A 23,851-nucleotide genomic window follows, 5' to 3' on the forward strand; every position below is an offset into this window, starting at 1 on the left:
ATTTTGCATTGAAAGAACTGCAGCAGCTGATTGAAGAGTTGCAATCTGGGATCAACAGGAAGCTTAGTTGAATAAAGATAAAGATCGCACTCCCAGGTTTACCAATTAAGCCTTTGAAGTGATGAACCATTGAATGAGGCAAAGGAAGACGATGACTCTGTTAAAATCTGTGGTTAACAACTTTAATTCTTTTACTGTGAATTGTTTGCTATTCTCTGGTTTCACACATTATAAGAAATGAGTCTGTACTACAGTTAGTATTATTTAATATTTTAATAGTTTGCTCGAACAGATGATCTCATTCAAATGAAAGTTATAGTGAAAAGTTCATGTATTGTTCCCCAAATAAATGCTCTTTATTTCAAGTTTCAGTATGTTTAAGTCCTCAAGCAACAATATGAAATATTTTAAAAGGTTATCTACACAAATACCATCTGCAGTCTAAAGACGTCCAATTAGAGAATTAAGAATTACAACATAACCTTCTCCCATGTAAATTTCCTGGATCCAGAATATACACAAATGAACACAGTACCACATCAAGTAAATAACCTCCTACCCCCACATTCTATTTCATTTTAATACACTATAACAAAGCCATATTACATTTTAGAACAACGTGGTTAAGATTGTTACAAAAGTAGAAAGCAGTTAGAAATTTGAAAAAAATCTGAGTGGTACACAGCAGTCTGCAGTCAATTTGGGGATTTTTAAAATGCTAAAAGAAGAACTTACCAAAAGTAATTTCATCTCCCTTCTCTTGTGCTGTATGGGACTGTTGTTCAGTTGGCAAATATTGTGCTATAATTATATATCCGACCACACTATATTGAACAGAATATTTCCTGTGTGTTTGTCCAAACAGGAACTGTAAACCTTGAATTCAGCAGATTAAAGATGACCTATGACACCGACATTTTGCCCCAACATTAACTCTGGACGTGAGTACAGCATGTGGGGTCCGGGGCGAGCCGTCAGCTTGCATCATGGCGCCACCTGAGGCCCAGAGAAATGTTAACTCCCGGCCTTCACTTCCAAGTCTGAGGTCAGACTCCCACCCAACACGACGGGAGTCACTAGCTGGCTGGCAGGCGGGAGCGGGATTTCTGGCTGCAGGAGGCCGCTGCCAGGGACCCAAGGGAGCGCTCCCCGGCAATTAGGTCAGTGATTAATAGATGGCCAGGAAGTGATTGCAGATGAGGGAGAATGCGGAGAAGCCCAGAGCAGGGATATCCAAGGTTTACTTGTGGGACTCGAAGGAGCACTCCTGCTTGTCCTGACCCACAAGGAAACCATATAAAAGATTTTCTTTTAAACTTATCTTCCTGAGCCTCTTCTGGCCCCACCCCTACTTGTCGTCTGGTTTCTCTAGTGCTTCCTGCACTCAGCCTGACACACACAACCTGGGGTTAAAATCGCCTCCGGGTCCTAATTGCGTCATAGGACCGCTACCATTGCATATTTATGAGGCCCTTGCCTGCCTGCGGCGAGCCCCTCTCACATCTCCAGAACCCTAGGAATTTAAATGGTGTTGGACAGTTGCGTGGCTCGAACAGGGAGGTGAGTACTTTTCCCCCATTTTAACTCCCTGCTAGCTTTATTCTCGTCAGATATGTGGTTTAAAATCTAGGTTTGTGTATGTCATGGAACTTATCACATGCAAGACAACATAGCTATGATATAAACGCACACAGAGGCCAAATCAACAGTATGTATTTTTAGCACTGGGGCTATAAATATGGTCAAAGCATTCACAAAAGACTATTAGTGTTGGAATAAGATTAATTCAGGTTGACGATTGTTCACACCAGAAATAATTACCATGAAGATTGCCAGATTGCTGTAAAACTCTAACTGGTTCACTCATGTTCTTTAGGTGAAGGGAACTTGCTGACCGTACCTGATGTGGCTTACAATTGACTCTAGTCCACATTATGCAGCTGACTCAATGCCCTCCAAAGTGGTTTAACAAGCCAGTCCATTTTGAAAACAATTGCTGAGATCAAGGCCCACCATCACCTTCTCAGGGCAACTAGAGTGCCAATAAATGTCGCCCTGTCAGTGCCGTCCACACCTGGAGAAGAGATTCTTTAAAAACCTACTGGGTTCCCTGTGACATTCTTCTGTCTGTTATTTTAATGGAGGTATTATCTTGTAAGGTTAAGTATTAATATCACTGACAGTAAAATCCAGATGAGGATGTTTTAAAAGTGATTGAACAGATTCTATTGCAGCATCTTTGAAAATGTAAGTCTTTGGTACTCAAGGTACAAGACTTGGGTTTTCTAGAGTATTTGTTCTTCTTCAATTTCATTCAGATAGTCCTGATCAACGTAAATCATAAAACCAGTGAATAAACTGTCTGCCCAATGTGGATCATAAAACAGACCATTCTGTTCAGAGTAGAATATCTGCAGCCAAACTTCATCCTTACGTTTCAGGTACATAATAGTAGAGCCAGAGGCTACATCATAGTTCCCAGTGTTAGCATCAAAAGTCTTTATACGATATTGCCCATTGTGCACCAGCCCAATTGCAAGGTGCTTATTTGCTAGAGTAATATCATAGGAGAAGTAGTAAATGCCAGGTATACCACATATAAATTTGCCACTGGAAACATTATAGTGTCCTCCTTCATTTATAAGCACTTTGTCAAATGTAATGGGCATACGTTCCTTTGGGTAGCTGTAGGTGATGGCTACAGAGAAGGCAGACCTTGCCGTATTTATGCCACATTTGCAGATTCCAGGAAAACCAGATTCGCCTTTGATTCCATTAGCGCCTTCTGGTCCATTAGCTCCTGGATTACCTTGATCCCCTTTAATACCCCTTGGTCCTCGGGGACCTGCCTTGCCAACAGCTCCCCGTATTCCCTTCACAGCAGGTTTTCCGGTTATTCCGAGTTTTCCTCTGTCACCTGAAAAGAAAACATTGTTTTATTTCTCTGTCCAATTTATAATTCTATAGTCATGATCATACAGATTCTGTGTTGAATCAGGAGATCAAGAGATTATGAAAGCACTGTGTAGTCACTGTTATAACATTTCCCTATGTTACAATCGTGATTGCACTTCAAAAGCACTTCTGTTTTGGGACGTCCTGAGGTCATGAAAGGTACGTTATGAATGCAAACTCATTTTGTTTCTATCACAAGGCACAACTAGGACACCTTTGTTAGTTCAAAGTTCAAAGAACCTGTTGGATCAATCACCGTACCCAATAGCAGATGCTTTGGGTAAGCTACTGTGCTTATTATTGTATACAAATTTCAGTGCTTTCGCTTTTCTCCCTCAGCAGTTCTGAATATTGTGTGTCTTTAGAATGCTCTACTCTCGTGCTGCTACCTAGTGCTGATGGCAAGGAATTTAGAATTTATTGTTAGACAGTTACTTTATTTTTCTGTTCTCTTACAATGTGATTTTTTAAGAATTTAGAATTTGTTCGGAAACCCGGATCCACAATGAGCCAAAGTCGTGCTCTGTGCTTGAATGGCAAAAATATTGGAGCTATTCGGGCGCCGTTCCTCGATATATAGCAGACCAACATCAAACAATCCTTCTGCTCTTGAGTTTGCTTTCAAAGCACTGGAACCAAATTCTGAAATGTTGAAGTGCAGAGGCCGCGATATGCTCTTGTGAAGGGCTGAGATTGGCAGGAGGTAGGCTAAAGGGCACAGCAAAGTGACAGTTCTTTCTATTACAATGATAGGAGCATGTATTAGAGAAAAACTGTTTATAATTTTTTGAAGTTTAAAATATACGCTGCTCGTTATTTGATTATCAACTGTTAAACAATGATTACATTGCAATCATTAATTCTTCAGTGTGGTTTTCATCATCAACAGAAGATTCCCTTCCCAATGCTTGTGATGTAAGTTATTGTTGTTGCTTTTGCAGTCATTTCTCTTCCTATCTGAGGGTTCTTGACTCTTGCTGGGTTACAGTGCCATGGTATCAAAACACGTTACCTGGTCCAATTGGCCATTATTCATGTACAAGCCTCAACAGTGAATGCCGGCAAGCTGTAGAGGGCAGTTCAGCCAAGCTTGATCCTGTCTTCACCTGGTGTGCACACATGTGCATTTTCTGGCAGGGGTCATTGGATAACTAATTAGGAGCATGACCCCACCTTTTATTTCCTCTCTCTTGACTGGGCCACTAAGGCCCACTGTAGCTCTCCAATTACCATGCCAACAGAGATCAGACAGCTCAGTACCTACCATGGATTGAACCCGAGACCTTCCTAATCTATTGCTCACTAAGACTTTGAGCAAAACGTTTACCAACTCGGTCATTGGGGAAGGTTTTAAAAAAATCTTTCTAATTAATGATCTGTTGGCTGGAGATGTAAATTGCATTTGCTTCTTACCGATCGGTACTCTGAGAAATCCTCTTTAGCTGGTAAAAGTAATTAATTATGTCTGTAGAATGGTGCTGAATGGATTTAATCTGCTATTCCTATACTTTTACTGTAATTCCTATAAAATATATTGCACGTATTTTACAGATGAAAGTGGGATCAGTTAAAATTCCATCTGGAATACTAAGAATGAGTTTAACCCATGCAGAAAATTACAAATGTGACCTGTGAAGTCTGTGACATTAAGTTCAGGTTTAGGTTCCTTGGCCCCAAAATTAGTGAACTGTAAGAGCCGCCCATCTCTCGGCAGTCCCCAGGCGGCACCTACCTCATTGGCGCCTGCTGCCGCTGGGTCCAGTCGGGAGCCATTTTCGCTGTGGTTGTGTGGGCGGCAGCGGCATTCAGTGAGCGGGAGCGGGCAGCATCAGTGGGCAGGCCTCTCGAATTGGAAAAATTCGGAGGCGCCGCACGTGTGCATGCGCGAGGTCTGGGTTTTTTTGTAGTTCTATTCTCAACCTGACGTGAATTTTGCCGCGATTGAGGCTGCTGGGACATCTGCGCATGTGCTTAAATGGTGATCACACTCTTGCACCTGCCAATTATAGAGGGGAGAGTGTTGGACATACAGAGCTGCAAACTTTTCATAAGCCATTCCTTAAGTGATTAGTGGGAAAAATGCATCAAAGTCGACTGTCAAGACCAGGCCCAGAGCTCCCTGGTTTAATGATGAGGAACTGGAGGAGCTTGTATCAGAGGTGGAGCGCAGGTATAAAGACCTCACCCAGGATGGTCGTGGCAAACCTCCACCACCCCAATACAGACGTATTTGGAGGGAGATTGGTGAGGCCGTGTCCTCAATGGGTAACATTGAGCGGGATGGAAACCAGCGTAGGAAACATTGGAACGATGTGGTTGCGTCAGCAAGAGTGAGTAAACGTTTATTGGATCCCTCCCATACAACGACAAAAGGTTATGCACTAGATGTGTGTGTGTGTGGAAATGTGTGTGTGGGGCATGAGCAAATAGGGAAAAGGCTGCAACGTTTCTTTCTGCAGAAAAAAAATACATCCAAGGCAGCAAGCCTGAGTGCCATGGGAGGGGGCCCAGCAGAGGTGATAGAGTTGAGCAGCCTGGAGGAGCGTGGCTTGGCATTGGTGGGTAACCGCCGCCATGCAATTACAAAAGGTGATGCAGATCCCGTGATAGAGCATGGTAAAAGTATAATAATCTCTGGTGTGAGTAACGCTCATATCATGAAAGGTCATGCAATGTTAAGGCAAATGCGTCTTAACACACAGTTTGTCGGCCATTATTGGTGTGCCCATGTAGAAATGGAACTCCTTTATGGCACAATGTGAGATGGGATGGCTCACATGTCAGCTTCACCAACGACCCCCCCCTGCCCCCACCCCCACTCCCATAGACTGATATGTTGTCCTCTACTTGCAGATGGTGAGTCGGACAGCACCCATCAATGCACACCATCCACCTCTGGCACTCAAAGGAGGAGTGTAACCCCAAAGTCTCCCACCCAGACGTTGTCCACAGTTTAAGACAGCGGCTCTTTCCTTCATCTCCCCCACCCCAAGATCACCCATATCCACCGCACCCAACTCCGCCACCCAGAGTCAGGAAGAACAGGAAAGAGAGGAGGGAGAAGGGCCCATGTTTGAGCCCCTTGACATCGAGGAGCTGGAAGAGGATCATACCAGCCTCCTGCCATGTGTGCCACCTGTCCGGAGAACCTCAGCATCCGGCTCCGAGTTCCCGGGCTTTGAATCGGTTGCAACATGTGCAAGCACTGTCAGGCGCAGACACGTGGAGCTGAACCAGAAGGCGCATAAACCCAGAAGGACCCAACAAGCTGCAGAGGATGCATGATGGCTCACAGCTATTCATGAGATGGTCCAGCTATCGAGGACGAGTGTCGACCTAGGTTGTGATCTGCTGGGATAGGTGCCAGCATCGAATCCCTCGCTCAGCACCATACGAACAGCATGTACTGGCTCATTAGTGTGGTGGAACGTAACACCCAGTCTGCTGAGGTGATGAGACAAGTGATGGCTTCTGGACAGGTCATGCAAACCCCCCCAAGCCCACACCCTCAAGGCACACAGATCCCGAGGAGCTGGAGATGCCGGCTCCTTCAGTCACGCCCCCTACCTTGTCGCCAAGGTGGACATGTCTGCAGAGATCCGGCTGCCCTCCTGCACAAACTGCTCAAGCAGAGGTGAGGAGGGGCAAGGGTGCAGGAGGCCGTCTTGAAGGTGGGGCAAAGAAGAGGACGATGGGCCTCACATCATGGGGAGGAAGAGAGAAAGTGGTAGCGGGTAGAGGGGTGGATATATTTGTGAATGTTATTATGCTATGTCACTTTTGTAATTATGCACTTTTAAATACAGTCACAATGTTCACTCTCTCTTGGTCAGTGTCTCATTTCCATGTGACGTGTGATGCATTGTGAGAAACACACAGCTGTCCCTCAGGTGTTCTGCTGCATCAGGAATATATTGCCCTCTACATATGATTGCACTGTATAATAGGCCCTGTCATCAGGCCATCACAACACAACAAGTAAGGGTGATCAATGCAGAAAGGCTACCATTCAGTGAGAGTCACTTGAACTATTTGCAGGGCATACATTAATGCTTGCAGTTCAAGCCACTTTTTATGACGCCAAACATGGCGGAGTGTGACCCCTGAGATGACATGGTCATCAGTTACATTGCAGTCCATTATATATTTTTCCCGTCTTCCATACCTCATGTAATGATGTTCTCACTACCAGTAGCAGCGATCTGCCATAGCTTTATCTTGTAACTTTCACTTAATAACCCTGACATAAGCATCTGGGCAGTCACAATCGGTCACTAAATAGGTTCCACATGAAATGGTCTCAACACTCTTGCAGGGCATCTCCATTGAGCCTTTACCATCTTCCGTTACTCATTACCGCTTCCTCTACCACACCTTCCCTTCACTGGAGTCATATGGAGTTACATATCTGAACTCTCTCTGTGCGGCTTAAGGTCCATCACCTCACTATTTATGCCCCACTGATAATGCTGTAGCATCTGAACGATATCCACTCTGAGCGGTTCTCCCTGACACTCTACTCACAGCCAGCTCAGACCAGCTTTTTGCCAGGGGTCCTTCTGGCAGGTGGCAGGGTGATCTTAGTTGGTCGTCAGTGAGGAAAATGCCAGAATTCCAGCCTCCGGCATGAGCGGGCGGCAGGATGGCATGCCAGCGGAACCTCCGCGACCAATCTACCGGCGGGCAAAACGTGGGCGGCAGATGGGTGGCACCGGAGGAATCGCCGAAAATAACATCATTTCCGGCGGAACCTCGGCGGCTGTGGGCGGGACCTCCACCAAGTCCGGCCCCCTTGATTTTTGATTTAATGATTTGAAAAAAAACTAGTGAAAGGAAACCCTGATCTGTTGACATTTCACAGGAACATATGTTGTAAAATAGGTTCATGTTTCACAATTGAAAATTGTACGGATTTTTCTTTTACATATTTGTTTTGTAATTTTCATCTCTCTAGCTACAGAACAATAAGATGTTAACTGTTACCATTTACATATGGATACAAGTAACCTTATATCAAATTTTCCCGTCTTCCATACCTCATGTAATGATGTTCTCACTACCAGTAGCAGCAATCTGCCATAGCTTTACTCTTAAAAATGGCACATGGAAAAAACCCACATAAATCAATGTTCACAATCCAGTAACTGTGTCCTAGACTAGAATAAGACAAGAACATTCACGAGTAAGTTTAAGGGTGTTAGACATCTTTACATGGGTTATTTTATCATTGCAACATTGTGCAAAGTCCAAGAAGCTGGCTTATCCTTGGCTTAAAATCAAACTATGTTTTTTTTTAAACGAGCACGGGGACTTGGGACTCGTGAGATCAACCATTAAAATAATGTAAACAAAGTCATTTTAGAAAATAAATAATAATGTTTGTTAAATGCACAAGATTTAAAGCTTAGAGCTACCCTGTATTCAAAATAAATAATTTTAAAATTTTAATTTCCTGAGGTTAAGAATTTTAAAACACTTTTTATTTTAAATAGACATTAACCCTTTGTAAGTATTTTATACAAGAAGTTCACATGCTCTGAAGACATGGTTTCATACAATGTACATATTTCACAATATTTGCAAGCAAATATAGCAAGGGTCCTACATACTTGTACAGATGCTAGGCTATTTAAGCTGTTCCCTACCAAACATTCCATGGATCAACTCACTATGTATTTAAACAACATCACATAGAGGGAATCTGCTCCTTGACTTAATCAGCTGTTAGCTAGTTAACATGCTTTTTTGACAATCTGATTGTGTAGTGGGTGTCTTAACCTCACATCCTGCACTCATCCATGTTATTTTAACAGATAACCAGAGATATCACACATGGGGCCCTATCATAACCATAAAAATAGAAAAGTTTATAAAAATGCATGAAATCCAAATAAAATAAAATTCATTATAAGTACTATAAATAAATATTATAATAAATTTACAATGCTCTTTTCAAATTAAAACTGTAATTTTCAAGGAACTATATATCTTGCATGATGCTTTCTTTCTTTGGGGTGGATCTTGACTTTGTGTGATAAGAACGGGTGATAACAACTCTGCAGCCGTTTTACACCTCTCTCAATTTTTATTTCCATTGAAGTCAGTGGGAGAGATGTAAAAGGGACTGACCACACTTGACTAGCTCTGTTGGGCGGGCCACATTGTCCGCATGTCAGACACAAGACTCCCAAAGCAAGCGCTCTACTCGGAACTCTTACACGGCAAGCGAGCCCCAGGTGGGCAGAGGAAACGTTTCAAGGACACCCTCAAAGCCTCCTTGATAAAGTGCAACATCCCCACCGACACCTGGGAGTCCCTGGCCAAAGACCGTCCTAAGTGGAGGAAGAGCATCCGGGAGGGCACTGAGCACCTCAAATCTTGTCGCTGAGAGCATACAGAAATCAAGTGCAGGCAGCAGAAGGAGCTTGCGGCAAACCAGACTCCCCACCCACCCTTTTCTCCAACGACTGTCTGTCCCACCTGTGACAAAGACTGTAATTCCAGAATTGGACTGTACAGTCACTGAGAACTCACTTTTGAAGTGGAAGCAAGTCTTCCTCGGTTTCGAGGGACTGCCTTTGATGATGATCACCTGTTTTACACTATCGCACAAAGCTAAGATCTACTAACCCTTTGTGTTTAGTGTGGAAGTGCTCACAGGACCTACATAACCAGAAGTGTGAATTCACTCTGTTTTTGACAACCATGATTGTAAATTCCAGGCATCCTCCTGACGACAGACGCTAGAAAGATGCAATTATTTTACCTTGTCCTCCTTTTTCTCCTTTTTGACCATCCTTCCCATCTGCACCATCTTTTCCAGGAAATCCCATTCTTCCAATAGTACCTGGTAGCCCAGGATAACCTGGAGGTCCAGGAGCCCCTGGAGGACCAGGTGCGCTGCAGATAAGCTGGGAAGGATCAATTGTAATAGACGACTTTTGTTTCGTCGGAAGTTGATTGGCAGCATGGGATGTAAAGCAGGCAAGGAGAATCAGCCAGAGCATCATCAAATCTAGGAAAGAAAGTTAACACAGGTTATTGTTTAGCGACTTCAGACAGCTTTTCATTGAACTCAGTATCCAAAAGCATTTACCCACCCTGTGACAATCTCTTAGTTCAAACCTCTGCAGTGGCTGAATCTGTGTGGGTAGTTTGAGAAACCTATTTGAAACAGTTCATCGCCAATTAAACTGGATGTTGTTTATGGGACTGTTATAGACGAGGGAAAGCCAAAGTTCGATCCTGATCTTTGCTGAGTCAGCTGAACTCAGCCACACTAGCATTATGGGCATTACATTGGCCCCTGGACTAGGGAGAGAAAATAAATCAGGCAGTACTCCCACTACTGATTCATAGCTGATGGCTTCAGTTTGAAAATACATCTGTGGTGATGGCGGGTGAGGGTAGGTGTGAACTTGACTAAGGCTGCCTACAGTGGAATAGCCCATCACCACTCACTGTCTCGGCGTACATATGAAGAATGGGCACTTAGACAAGAGACAAAGGGTGGAGGGAACCAAAGGAATCATAGGGGTGATTCTGCAATTGGGCTCTCCCAATGGTGAGCAGTACTCACAGTGAACACTAGTCAGGAAATCGTGGGTTCACAAGGCCTGATTTTCCATTCTTCTTCCTCCATCTTTTTAGGTTTCCTCATTTCTAATACAGGTTGAATCTCCCTTATCCAGAACTCCCTTATCCAGAACCCCCCTCGCCCAGAACCATTCCCGGCCACCGGGTGGCGCATGTGCAGAACTCCGACATGAACAAATTGAAGTCCTTCCTCGCTGCTGACTCTCACAATCGCTGGCCTGACCCCGCGATCCACCACCCCCCCCCACCCCCCGCCGGCCCCATGATCTCTCTGCCGCACTCACAGCCCCAAGCCAGCCAGCCCCGATATCCCCTTGCTCAGTACGTGTACCATCCAATGTAACGTGGCCACCCCTCATCCGGAAAAATCCCATATCCAGGACAGGCCAGGTCCCAAGGGAGGTTCAACCTGTACTCTGGAAGGATGCGAGATGGAGCACTCTGTAATAATAACTTCTCTACACCCACTTTGGCATTATTTAAGAGGCATACTGCCTTATATTGTGAGACAATGAGGCCACAGCCTCTTAAAATTAAGTGATACAGGATGTTATGATTTACAAACAATGCACCATACATTCCGTAAACCAGCTGAGTTATTGATAGGGCCATCATAAGCTTTCACATTAACCATAAGGGATCCGAGCAAATATTTTTCTAAAGTTAAGATATATAATCCAGCACCTTACCTCCATCAACCAACCAGGTTACATCCTCAAAGATATCCCAGAAATTTGCTATCTATGGTCTTCTCCATGTAGATCTGTGTTGGTTTGGATTTATTGCCTTTGCTCTCACTACCTGCTTTGGAATTGCTTTTTTTTAAAAAACAAACTCCAGTATTTTTCCCACCATAGAAGTTAGGCAAGCATAGCTATAATATCTATGATCAACAACTCTCTGCGGTAGGAATTCCACAGATTAACAACTCTCTGAGTGAAGAAGTTTCTTCTCATCTCAGTCCTAAATGGCTTACCCCCTATCCTTAGACTATGTCCCCTGGTTCTGGACTTCGCCAACATCGGGAACATTCTTCCTGCATCTAACCTGTCCAGTCCCGTCAGAATTTTATATGTTTCTATAAGATCCCCTCTCATCCTTCTAAATTCCAGTGAATACACGCCCAGTCGATTCAGTCTCTCCTTGCACTTTGAATTAAAGAATAGTATCACATTTTTAATCTTCAGGTCTCTTGGTACCAATGTTGTGCCCAAAGACACTTACAACAGCAAGTCTACTTTCACTCTGATTTCTTTAAGGACACGATCGCTAAGTTTGCTGAAGAAGGAGTTAATACTTGTTTCTCTCGTGTCTCAGGTTACAAATGTCTTCCATGTGAATGAGATATGTCTTATATCTATTGCATGTAAAAGCATCAATGTTAACTTTTATGCTCTGTATCGTGTACTATTATGACAGGAAATTGGATGGCAAATTGGGAGGACATTCAGCTTGAATTTAAAAAAAAATTAATTCCTGTGATGTAGGCATCGCTGGCAAAGCCAGCATTTATTGCCCATCCCTAATTGCCCTTGAGAAGATGGTAGTGAACTGCCTTCTTGAACGGCTGCAGTCCTTGTGGTGAAGGTTCTCCCATTATTGATTTATTGACTAGAAAGAAATACTTACATTTATATAAAAACATAGAAAATATGTGCAGGAGTAGGCCATTCGGCCCTTTGAGCCTGCACCGCCATTCAATAAGATCATAGCTGATCATTCACCTTGGTACCCCTTTCCAACTTTCTCTTCATACCCCTTGATCCCTTTAGCCATAAGGGCCATATCTAACTCCCTCTTGAATATATCCAGTGAACTGGCATCAACAACTCTCTGCGGTAGGAATTCCACAGGTTAACAACTCTCTGAGTGAAGAAGTTTCTCCTCATCTCAGTCCTAAATGGCTTACCCCCTATCCTTAGACTATGTCCCCTGGTTCTGGACTTCGCCAACATCGGGAACATTCTTCCTGCATCTAACCTGTCCAGTCCCGTCAGAATCTTATATGTTTCTATGAGATCCCCTCTCATCCTTCTAAATTCCAGTGAATACACGCCCAGTCGATTCAGTCTCTCCTCATATGTCAGTCCTGCCATCCCGGGAATCAGTCTGGTGAACCTTCACTGCACTCCCTCAATAGCAAGAACGTCCTTCCTCAGATTAGGAGACCAAAACTGAACACAATATTCCAGGTGAGGCCTCACTAAGGCTCTGTACAACTGCAGTAAGACCTCCCTGCTCCTATACTCAAATCCCCTAGCTAAGAAGGCCAACATACCATTTGCCTTCTTCACCGCCTGCTGTACCTGCATGCAAACTTTCAATGACTGATGTACCATGACATCCAGGTCTCGTTGCACCTCCCCTTTTCCTAATCTGCCGCCATTCAGATAATATTCTGCCTTCGTGTTTTTGCCCCCAAAATGGATAACCTCACATTTATCCACATTATACTGCATCTGCCACTCATTTGCCCACTCAACTAACCTGTCTAAGTCACCCTGCAGCCTTTTAGCATCCTCCTCACAGCTCACACCGCCACCCAGCTTAGTGTCATCTGCAAACTTGGAGATTCCCTCATCCAAATCATTAATGTATATTGTAAATAGCTGGGGTCCCAGCACTGAGCCCTGCGGCACCCCACTCGTCACTGATTGCCATTCTGAAAAGGACCCGTTTATCCCGACTCTCTGCTTCCTGTCTGCCAACCAGTTCTCTATCTACGTCAGTACATTACCCCCAATACCATGTGCTTTAATTTTGCACACCAATCTCTTGTGTGGGAGCTTGTCAAAAGCCTTTTGAAAGTCCAAATACACCACATCCACTGGTTCTCCCTTGTTCACTCTATCAGTTACATGCTCAAAAAATTCTAGAAGATTTGTCAAGCAGGATTTCCCTTTCATAAATCCATGCTGACTTGGACTGATCCAGTCACTGCTTTCCAAATGTGCTGCTATTTCATCTTTAATAATTGATTCCAACATTTTCCCCACTACTGATGTCAGGCTAACCGGTCTATAATTACCCGTCTTCTCTCTCCCTCCCTTCTTAAAAAGTAGTGTTATATTAGCTAACCTCCAGTCCATAGGAACAGATCCAGAGTCGATAGATTGTTTGAAAATGACCACCAATGCATCCACTATTTCTAGGGCTACTTCCTTAAGTACTCTGGGATGCAGACTATCAGGCCCCGGGGATTTATCGGCCTTCAATCCCATCAATTTCTCTAACACAATTTTCTACCTAATAAGGATATCATTCAGTTTCTCCTTCTCACTGGACCCTCGGTCCCTTAGTATTTCCGGAAGGCTATTTGTGTCTTCCTTCGTGAAGACAGAACCAAAGTATTTGTTTAACTGGTCTGCCATTTCTTTGTTCCAAATTATAAATTCACCTGAATCTGACTGCCAGGGACCTACATTTGTCTTCACTAATCTTTTTCTCTTCACATATCTATAGAAGCTTTTGCAGTCAGTTTTTATGTTCCCAGCCAGCTTCCTCTCATACTCTATTTTCCCCCTCCTAATTAAACTCTTTGTTCTCCTCTGCTGTATTATAAAATTCTTCCAGTCCTCAGGTTTGCTGCTTTTTCTGGCCAATTTATATGCCTCTTCCTTGGATTTAACACTATCCTTAATTTCCCTTGTTAGCCACGGTTGCGCCACCTTCCCCATTTTATTTTTACTCCAGACAGAGCTGTACAATTGTTGAAGTTCATCCATGTGATCTTTAAATGTTTTCCATTGCCTATCCACCGTCAACCCTTTAAGTGTCACTTGCCAGTCTATTCTAGCCAATTCACGTCTCATACCATCGAAGTTACCTTTCCTTAAGTTCAGGACCCAATCTCTGAATTAATTTTGTCACTCTCCATCTTAATAAAGAATTCCACCATATTATGGTCACTCTTCCCCAAGGGGCCTCACACAACAAGATTGCTAATTAGTCCTTTCTCATTACACATCACCCAGTCTAGGATGGCCAGCCCTCCAGTTGGCTCCTCAATATATTGGTCAAGAAAACCATCCCTAATACACTCCAGGAAATTCTCCTCCACCGCATTGCTACCAGTTTGGTTAGCCCAATCAATATCTCGATTAAAGTCGCCTATGATAACTGCTGTACCTTTATTGTATGCATCTCTAATTTCTTGTTTGATGCTGTCCCCAACCTCACTACTACTGTTTGGTGGTCTGTACACAACTCCCACTAGCGTTTTCTGCCTTTTGGTATTCTGTAGCTCCACCCATACCGATTCCACATCATCCAAGCTAATGTCCTTCCTTTCTATTGCATTCATTTCCTCTTTAACCAGTAATGCCACCCCACCTCCTTTTCTTTTCTGTCTATCTTTCCTAAATGTTAAATACCCTTGGATGTTGAGTTCCCAGCCTTGGTCACCCTGGAGCCATGTCTCAGTGATGCCAATTACATCATATCTGTTAACTGCTATCTGCGCAGCTAATTCATCCACCTTATTCCGAATACTCCTCGCATTGAGGCACAGAGCCTTCAGGCTTGTCTTTTTAAAACCCTTTGCCCCTTTATAATATAGCACATTTCATGACCACATGACGTCCCAAAGTGTTTTACAGCCAAGAAAGTACTTTTGAAGAGGAGTTGCTGTTGTAATGTAAGAAATATGGAAGCCAATTTGTATTTCGCAAAGTTCCACAAACAGCAATGTGACAAGTCTCTAAAGGTGCAATTAAGTTGCTATTTTTGCAAGACTCAAAATGGTCTGCATTTCACAGCGACCCGTAAGCGACAGTTAAACACCAGAGTTTGGTCCAAGTCTGACTCGGGCACATAGCCTTGTGAGACCCCCTCATGGAGACCATCATGCAGCGTTTGGGTTTGACACTTCATTGAGTATAATTGTACACGTAGTGCCATGTCCAAACAGGGTTAAAAAGTGCTAATGGGATGCATCAGAGATGACGTTTTCTAAGTTTGCCCAGAATTTCTAAACAAATGTTTTGAGTGCATCTGACATCTGGAAATATTTTCTGTATTTTTTTAGTTCTCCTTCAATTGTCCCTCTGATATTCCCCTTTTGTCTCTCCCTTCCTAAGTTTGCAACTTATGCTAGGGCACAGTCCCACAGGCACTCATAGTCCTCCAATACCTTACCAGAGTGGTTGTTCATCATGGGTTAGCAGTAAATGTTGAAGGACTATTAGATCATCACCTAAGCTGAGCCCAACCTTGTCCCCACCTAGCATCCACATCAGTGTACTTTTAATAGGACTCATAATAATCATCAGAAGTGGGAAATCTGCGTGAATTCCCTTCTCGATTTCAGGAATATTAACAGCAATTATAATATGCCTTACTCCACAGAACTGTTCACATTGATATCAGTCATTTAATAATTCTTAATTCACAGTACTCTCAACAAAAAAAAACCCACACAAAAATCTTGCAATACATTCTGTACAGAACTGCGGGCCTCAGATGGTTAATTAGACAGAGCTACATATACAAATTCTGCTTTCAATCACTCATCTTCAATTGTGCCTAATTTATATATTTGATTTGCACCATGAAACAAGCACGTTCTAGTTTCATATGCCAAAAGAAAAAAATCTTGCATTTATATAGTACATTTCAGGACCTCTGGACATACCAAAGCTCTTTACAGTCAATGAGGTACTTTTTAAGTGCAGTCACTGTTGTAATATAGGGAAACGTGGCAGCCAAATTGCATATAGTAAGTTCCCACATTTCTGCCAATGCCTCTAATCCTATTCATTGAATCATAGGCCGGATCGGTGGTGGGTCAGCTGTTAAATTTAAAATGATTGGCATCGGGTAGGGACCCTGCAGTCAACCCACGCCATGCTACATTCCCAGATGTCGGGTCTGTCAATGATGAACAGACCCGACACCCAGCGACGGGGGATGCAATTTAGGTGATTAAGACCTTGTTAAGAGCCTATTAAAAATAATTTTGAGCTGAACTTGTCGGGAGTTGTTTGACCATGAATTCATTTCTTTACCTGACAGCTGCAATTGTACTATAAAAGCTCCTATCACACAGCTATTCAATTTCCAAGATCAAAGGCTCTTGCTTACCTCATTTGGAAGGCACATTGAGCTTTATACAGGTTGTAAGTCTTTGGAGCAATCTCTCTATCGAATATCACCTCATTGGAATAACTTCTCTCACCAGTGACAGATCGATCCTGTCATCTCAAGCTCACCTGCCATCTATTACATTAGCAGCAGTGCCCTTGAAACTATCTCACCTTAGTCCTCAGAATCCCACCACAATCAGCCCCAACACCAGCAGCACCAACAACAAAACTAACCTTCTCCGCAATCAACTGATGCTGCACAGGACACAAGGCATCAGCACACAACCACATTGCTGCCCGGGACACCAGGAATAGCCTCACCATGGCTAGTACACCCTGGCTAACAAATGATGTGCCAGGTTAGCACCACACCACACCAACACCATAAAGCATCCCTACAATGCCCAAGCCATTCCTTTCACATTCATCACCATTGTGTGTTTGTGGTGGTGGTGGGGGGGGTACCATTATGTCTCACCATTCACTGCAACTCCCTAAGCCACTTCCAAAGGTGCACATAAATCTGTCCAAGAATGTAAAGTGTTGAAAATAAATATTTCAATGTTTGACAACACATTACATGAACATTGGCTAAGACACCCTTGTGTGTTGTTAGTTGGTATGATTGGATTAGGATGAGGGTGAGTCTGAGGGGTGGGTATTGATTTGGGGAAGTGATAATGCAGATAGAGAGGGATGGGTAGAGGTGCAAGGTAAGTTGGTGTGAGTAAAGATGTGCAGGAGTAGGGTTGGGAACGCAGAGTGATGGGGATGAGATGAGTGGCACAGCAGAATGAGGTTGAGTGTGGCTTTGCAGTAACTGAGATCATTGAAAGGTTTGTGCCTCTGCAGCCTGGACCTCCTGTCACATTCCTGCATGTGTCCTCCTATGCAATATGCAACCAGGCTGTGCTGATCTCCTCAGGAGGTCTCTTCCACCAATTGGAAGAAAAGATAACCCCCCTGCATATGGAGGGAGTCATGGGAGAGCTTGGGTGCAGCTGTGCACCTCTATGCACTACTTGTCAGTGTTTGCAGCACCTCAATGCTGTAGAACACTGACAGCACAACTGTCAGACTCAATTTGGACATGGTCCCTTTCAGAAAACCGGCTGATGACGCATCATCAAGTGACATCATTAGACCCGTTTCCTTCAATTGGCTTAGGAAACATGCTGGGCGGGCTTAACAAGCCCAATCAATGGGAAATAATTGCTATACAGCGGGCTGGAGCCAGCAGCAAGGTCGGGACCGGCACTTACCCTGGCCGCACCTGACCCACTGAGGTAAGCAAAATCGCGGTCATAGAATCTTACAGCACAGAAAGAGGCCATTCAGCCCATTGTGCCTATGCCGACCCTTTGCTAGAGCTATCTAATTCGTCCCACTCCCCTGCTCTTTCCCTATGACCCTGCAATTTTCTCCCCTTCAAGTATTTATTCAATTCCCTTTTGAAGGTTACTATTGAAACTAGAGTGTCAGCCATGGCTCAGTTGGTAGGTTGTGGGTTCAGGTCCCATTCCAGAGACTTGAGCACAAATATCTGGGCTGACACTCCAGTGCTGTACTGAGCGAGTGCTGCACTGTTACAGGTGTTGTCTTTTAGATGAGACGTTAAACCGAGGCCCCATCTGCTCTCTCAGGTGGGCGTAGAAAATCCCATGGCAATATTTCAAAGAAGAGCTGGGAAGTTATCCCTGGTGTCGGGCCAATATTTATCCCTCAATCAATATCACTAAAACAGATGATCTGCTCATTATCACATTGCTGTTTGTGGGAGCATGCTGTGCGCTAATTGGCTGCCGTGTTTCCAACATTACGGCAGTGACTACACTTCAAAAGTACTTCATTGGCTGTAAAGCACTTTGAGACATCATGAGGTCGTGAAAGGTGCTATATAAATGCAACTCTTTTTTTTCTTTTCTCTGAAACTGCTTGCATTACGCTTTCAGGCAGTGTATTTCACATCATAATAACATGCGTAAAAAAATTCTCTTCATCTCATCTTTTGCCAATCACCTTAAATCTGTGTCCTTTGGTTACTGGCCCTTCTGCCAGTGAAAACAGTTTCCCCTTATTTATTCTTCAAAATCCTTTATGATTTTGAATGCATCTCCCATACCTAAGGAGGATTGGAAAATTGTGGCCAGAGCCGCTGCTATTTCCACCCTTACTTCCCTCAGCAACCTAGGATGCATCCTATCTGGACAGGGTGACTTTCATACTTTGAACATTGCCAAATACGTTTTCTATATAGACTTATACTAACTGATCTGCAAGAAGACAGATCCCGACCCAAAATTGGAATTTAAAAATGTACGGCAGAATAGAGCTTGGAAAAGATGGTGAGACTTGCTCAGCAGCTGAGAAGACTGTTTCTGAGCTATACCAACCAGGGGAAGTTCAATCCCCGGTTGGTGCTGAGTTGTCTGATCTCAACTGGAACACAAATTAATCGCCAATGATCCCTTTAAGCTGCGCCGTCACACAGCGCTCTGGACCTACCGCACAGCTGGCTCACAGGTTTATGAAAAACCGTGCACGCGCACTATTTTGAATGGGCTATGTGGCAAGGGGCCGCGCATCCCAACAAAATTAATGAGAACACTGTTAGTCGCATTCCCCTCGGTTATAGAAGAAAAAAATTGGCTAGGGTTCCTTTTCCTGTGATTTGCTCTCAAAGCTCACACATAATTAATGATTATTTGGCCAATTGCCATCTGTTGAACTGTATCGCAATAAAGAAGTCAATACCTTCAGGAGAGGAGGGAGAAGGAGGAAACTGGAGTTAAAGAAAAAGTAAAAGAAAAAGCTGCATGTTCTTGAAAATTAACAAAACAGGGTGATTCAGGCACATGGAGGTCAACAAAGACACTCATGCACATTTAAGATACTTCTTGAGGACAAACAAAATTCATCCAGCATCCTCTGCTGAATCATCCAACATGACCAATGTTACACTCCTCATCATCATAGGCAGTCTCTCGGAATCGGGGAAGACTTGCTTCCATGTCCAATGCGAGAACCACAGTCTCTGTCACAGGTGGGACAGATAGTCATTGAGGAAATGGGTGGGACAGATTTGCCGCACGCTCTTTGTTGTGTATGCATGCCTGTTTACTGTGTGATGTCTGTAACACTGTATGCAACATTGAATGTACCCTTGTACTGTACACACCTTACCAGTACACTAGAGGGTGCTGTTGCTGGAGACCCAGGGGTTACCTGCACACGGCAGGAAACCCAGTATAAAAGGGAACTCACAGCTTGTTGTTGGTCACTCAGGAGCTGGAATAAAAGACTGCAGGTCTGCAGAGTTTAAGCACCATACCCTGCCTCGTGAAGTCATTACTAAAGGTGCCTACATACACCACACTCTTGGTGCAGGTTTGATGACGTCATCGATGACTCGTTTCCAGTGCCGATATTTAAAGTAGTCTTGCAGGAGGGTGGGACATGACAAAGAAAGGCCACAGTACTGCTATAAATTTGGAAGCAGGATAACCAAAGGCAGCGGGCTGCACTACGCTTCTCTGACTCATCGCTACATACTCTGGTGGAGGCAGTCAGAGCACGCAGAGAAATCCTCTTCCCTGATAGGCAAAGGAGACCTCCACAAAAAGAACCTGACTGGATATAGCTGAGGAGGTCAGCAGCAGGGATGTGGTGAGGCGGACCTGGATATAGTGCAGGAAACGCTTCAATGGTCAGGAAAGCTGAGTGCAATGTCATACTCACCTACATCCTAATGTGCCTGTCACTACATCCCCATCACTCTGCCTTCCCAAGCCCATTCTGGCATATCCTTCATCACACCAACCTACCTTCCAGGTCCACCCATCCCTCTCTATGTACATACTCACATCCCCATCTGACTAACCACCACTCACCCTTATCCGAATAGCAATCAAAGCAAGTAACACCACAGAAGCAGGTCATTTGACATTGGCCCCACTCCTTCATAGTCACCCTCTACAGATGTAACCCATCCATTCCGTACTCTCATTCCATCACTCTCACTCAAACCTCTCTTCTTTCCCTCCTTGAAGGAGAAAAGAGCCCAGAACAACAGAGAGAGGGAGAGAACCAGAGGTGCCCCTCCAGTCTTCACACATCTAACAGTAGCAGAGAAGGGAGCTCTGGAGAGCTCAGAAGCTCGAGACACGCTGGCGGTGGGAGACGGAGAGAGGGGCATCCCAGCAACCTGGTGACAGAATCACATCTCATACAGCAATGTGGCATACAACAGTCACTCATATGATGACTGATGTCAGCAACTAGTGAAATGTCATCGTGTGCATAATGGTAATGTTATCCATTGTTATCATAACACTTCTAATTCATCTCTTTACTCTCCCACAGGTTCATCAACTACCCCCTGCCATTGTCCAGCTGGAGGAGCAAGACGATTCCTCAGAGGAATCTCCAACCTCTGAACGTGCAGCGTCAGCAGACCATCAGCGCAGATACGCGCACCTCCACAGGTCCTTTGCGCCATAGCGTTGTGTTGTCCCCTGGTGTCTCACAATTCACAGGTGAGCAAGAGTAGATGGTGTTGATAGGGACAGCAGTGGAGACGCCTCGCCGGAGGGCGCAGGACACTCCAACTTCTGCTCGCATGCAAACGCTGAGCCAATCGGGGCCAATCGAGAAAGAGGTTGATCTAGGAGGGACGGCAACAATTGCATGAGGCTCTGGCATCTTTTGCAACTGCAATGTCTGCAAATGTTCCGAGAATGGAGGAGTCCATCTCTAACATGAGCACCACCATACTGCAGATGATGACAACGATGTGATCTTCCATGGAAAGGATGGCCACCAGCATGGAGCAGCAAATGTGCCACTCACATGAGCATATGCTAGCTGTGGACAACAGATGGCAAGCACTCACAGACCTCTCAAGGAAAGCTGTAAACATAGCCTTGGGCCTTCATTGTCCTACTGTACTGCATGGTGCTCTCCAGCTCCCTGCTAGCAGAAAAGTGAGGTGGCCCATGAGAGGGATGATGGTGAGAGGGGACGTGGATGTGGGGGCTCTTCTCAAAGCGCTCACACTTCTCCCCCATTGCCACCCCACCACCCCCTCCCCCTCCATCCCCCACCAGTCAGAGCCCCACATGCTTCCTCAGATCCTGATGGCTGAGTCTGCTCCTGCACAGTTGCAGGAGGAACTGACTTTGGCCCAGAGGATGTCTGCCAGTGACATACATAAATGTTTTGCTTTGCACCACTTTCAAGTCTATTTTTGCCTCAAACCTTATCACTTGGAGTGAATGGTGAGACAATATTTAACCTTGAGCATTGGGGCTTCGGGTGAGAGGAATGGATTGGTCATTGTAGGGAAGCTTTATAGTGTCGTTGGGGGTGGGGGGAGTGGGGTTGGTGGTACTTAGTACAGCATGTGGCAGGCATATGGCTGCATTGGAGCAAGTTAAGTAAATCTGGCCATGTTGAGGCCATCCCGGGTCTCCCAGGCAGCAATATGCGTCACTTCTGGTGCCATCTGCACATCAGGTTCCTCCTCCTCCTCTTAGTCTTCCACCTGCTCCTCCTCCTCCTCTGAAGAGGCCGTGTGCTGTGCATCAGACTCCTCTCGCAGCTCCAGTCTTCGCTGCAGTCAATGACGCCCTGCACCCGCTCAGTAACACTGGCTTCATCAGTGGGAAAGTTATTATAATTGTCTGATTTGTGGAACATGGCATCACCTGGGTGATGCATCTATAGGTGGCCGACTGCGAGATGCTGCAAATGTCTGCTGCAGATCCCTGGAAGGAGCCCGAGGTGAAGAAGTTGAGGGTGGTGGTGACTTTGACAGCCACTGGTAAGGAGTGTCCACCAGGTCCTCTGGGCAGCAGGTCTTGTTCCAGCAAGCTACAAATGTCTGCGATGAACTGGCATGATAGCCTGAGCTTCCTGAAGTACTGCTGCTCAGTCATGTGAGGAAGCTCATCCTCTGCCTGTATACCCCGTGTTGGGGATATCACCTCCGGTGCAGTGCAATCTTGTGCTGACCCCCTCGCTCCTGTGAAGCATCAGGTCATTGAGGAGAAGGCTGCTGCTGCTGGTGGTGTGGTTGGTGCTGGTGCTCATCTTGGTCCGATTCTGTGGACCTAGGTGAGACAGTACAAGTGGCACCCATGCTGATGTAGTAGATGGCAGGTAAAGTGGAGGTCAGAGGGCCAATCCCTCAATATTCAAATACTGAGTAACAATGTGGTGAGTGGTTTCAAAGGTTTCAAAAATGGCATGCAAGCTGCAGACACCAAAATCTATGGACAAAATGAAGTGAGCAAGAGCCTTTCCATGAGGCAAGTAATGAGGTGTAATGTTGCAGTACTTATGTGCTTTTCCCAGCACTCAATGAATGGACTCACCAATGGCCATTGAGCCTCTACCTCCCCTTCACAGGCAAGGTACCCGACCTCCATGAAACTCTTTTAGAGTCTACCTGCAAAACATAAAAACATGTATCCGTGCCACCCGACCTGGATGACACACACAAGACATTTACAAGGCCCTTTTTTTTTTTTTTTTTTTTTTTTTTTTTTGCACTAAAATCAAATTTTCCTTTTTCCAGTGCCCCCTATAAAAGGAGAGGGGGACACTAAAAGCACCGGCAATTAAAACAAATTAAACTTTAAAACGTAAAATCAAATTAAAATTTGGTTGCCGGGCGTGATGATGCACTCCAGTCCCTCCGGTGCCCACCTCTCGCGGAAGGCCGCGAGCGTACCGGTGGACACCGCGTGCTCCATCTCCAAGGACACCCTGGACCGGATGTAAGAGCGGAAGAGAGGCAGGCAGTCAGGTTGAACGACCCCCTCGACCGCCCGCTGCCTGGACCGGCTGATGGCACCCTTGGCCGTGCCCAGGAGCAGTCCTACGAGGAGGCCTTCGGACCTACCCGCTCCCCTCCGCACAGGGTGCCCAAAGATCAGGAGAGTGGGACTGAAGTGCAGCCAGAATTTCAGGAGCAGCCCCTTCAAATAGTGGAACAGGGGCTGCAACCTTGTGCACTCCATAAAAACATGGAACACGGACTCCTCCAGACCGCAGAAATTGCAGGCGGCCTGGGAGTCCGTGAACCGGCTTAAAAATTTGTTGCACGGCACTGCTCCGTGCACCACCCTCCAGGCCAAGTCCCCGATGAATAGTGGGAGGACCCCTGCGTAGAGTGCCCTCCATCGGGGACCCCCGCCTCCTCCGGACGGCAAGAT

At 45.1% G+C, this 23,851-nt stretch overlaps 1 protein-coding gene across 3 annotated transcripts in view; it reads right to left on the minus strand.

Annotated features, from left to right (window-relative positions):
- Nucleotides 1-287: 287 nt before the first annotated feature.
- The window catches only part of LOC139262109 (complement C1q tumor necrosis factor-related protein 2-like), a 52,922-nt gene continuing 29,358 nt past the window's right edge, over nt 288-23,851 (minus strand). For all 3 annotated transcript variants that reach the window (XM_070877256.1, XM_070877255.1, XM_070877257.1), the window contains 2 exons: nt 9,722-9,970; nt 288-2,917 (listed from right to left, as the gene is read on the minus strand). In XM_070877256.1, the coding sequence (XP_070733357.1) occupies nt 2,286-2,917; nt 9,722-9,965 (876 nt within the window). In that variant the 5' untranslated portion in view covers nt 9,966-9,970 and the 3' untranslated portion in view covers nt 288-2,285. The remainder of the gene's footprint in view (nt 2,918-9,721; nt 9,971-23,851) is intronic.

Source organism: Pristiophorus japonicus, chromosome 4 (assembly GCF_044704955.1).
Source record: "Pristiophorus japonicus isolate sPriJap1 chromosome 4, sPriJap1.hap1, whole genome shotgun sequence".
In the NCBI taxonomy this organism is placed as follows: domain Eukaryota; kingdom Metazoa; phylum Chordata; class Chondrichthyes; family Pristiophoridae; genus Pristiophorus; species Pristiophorus japonicus.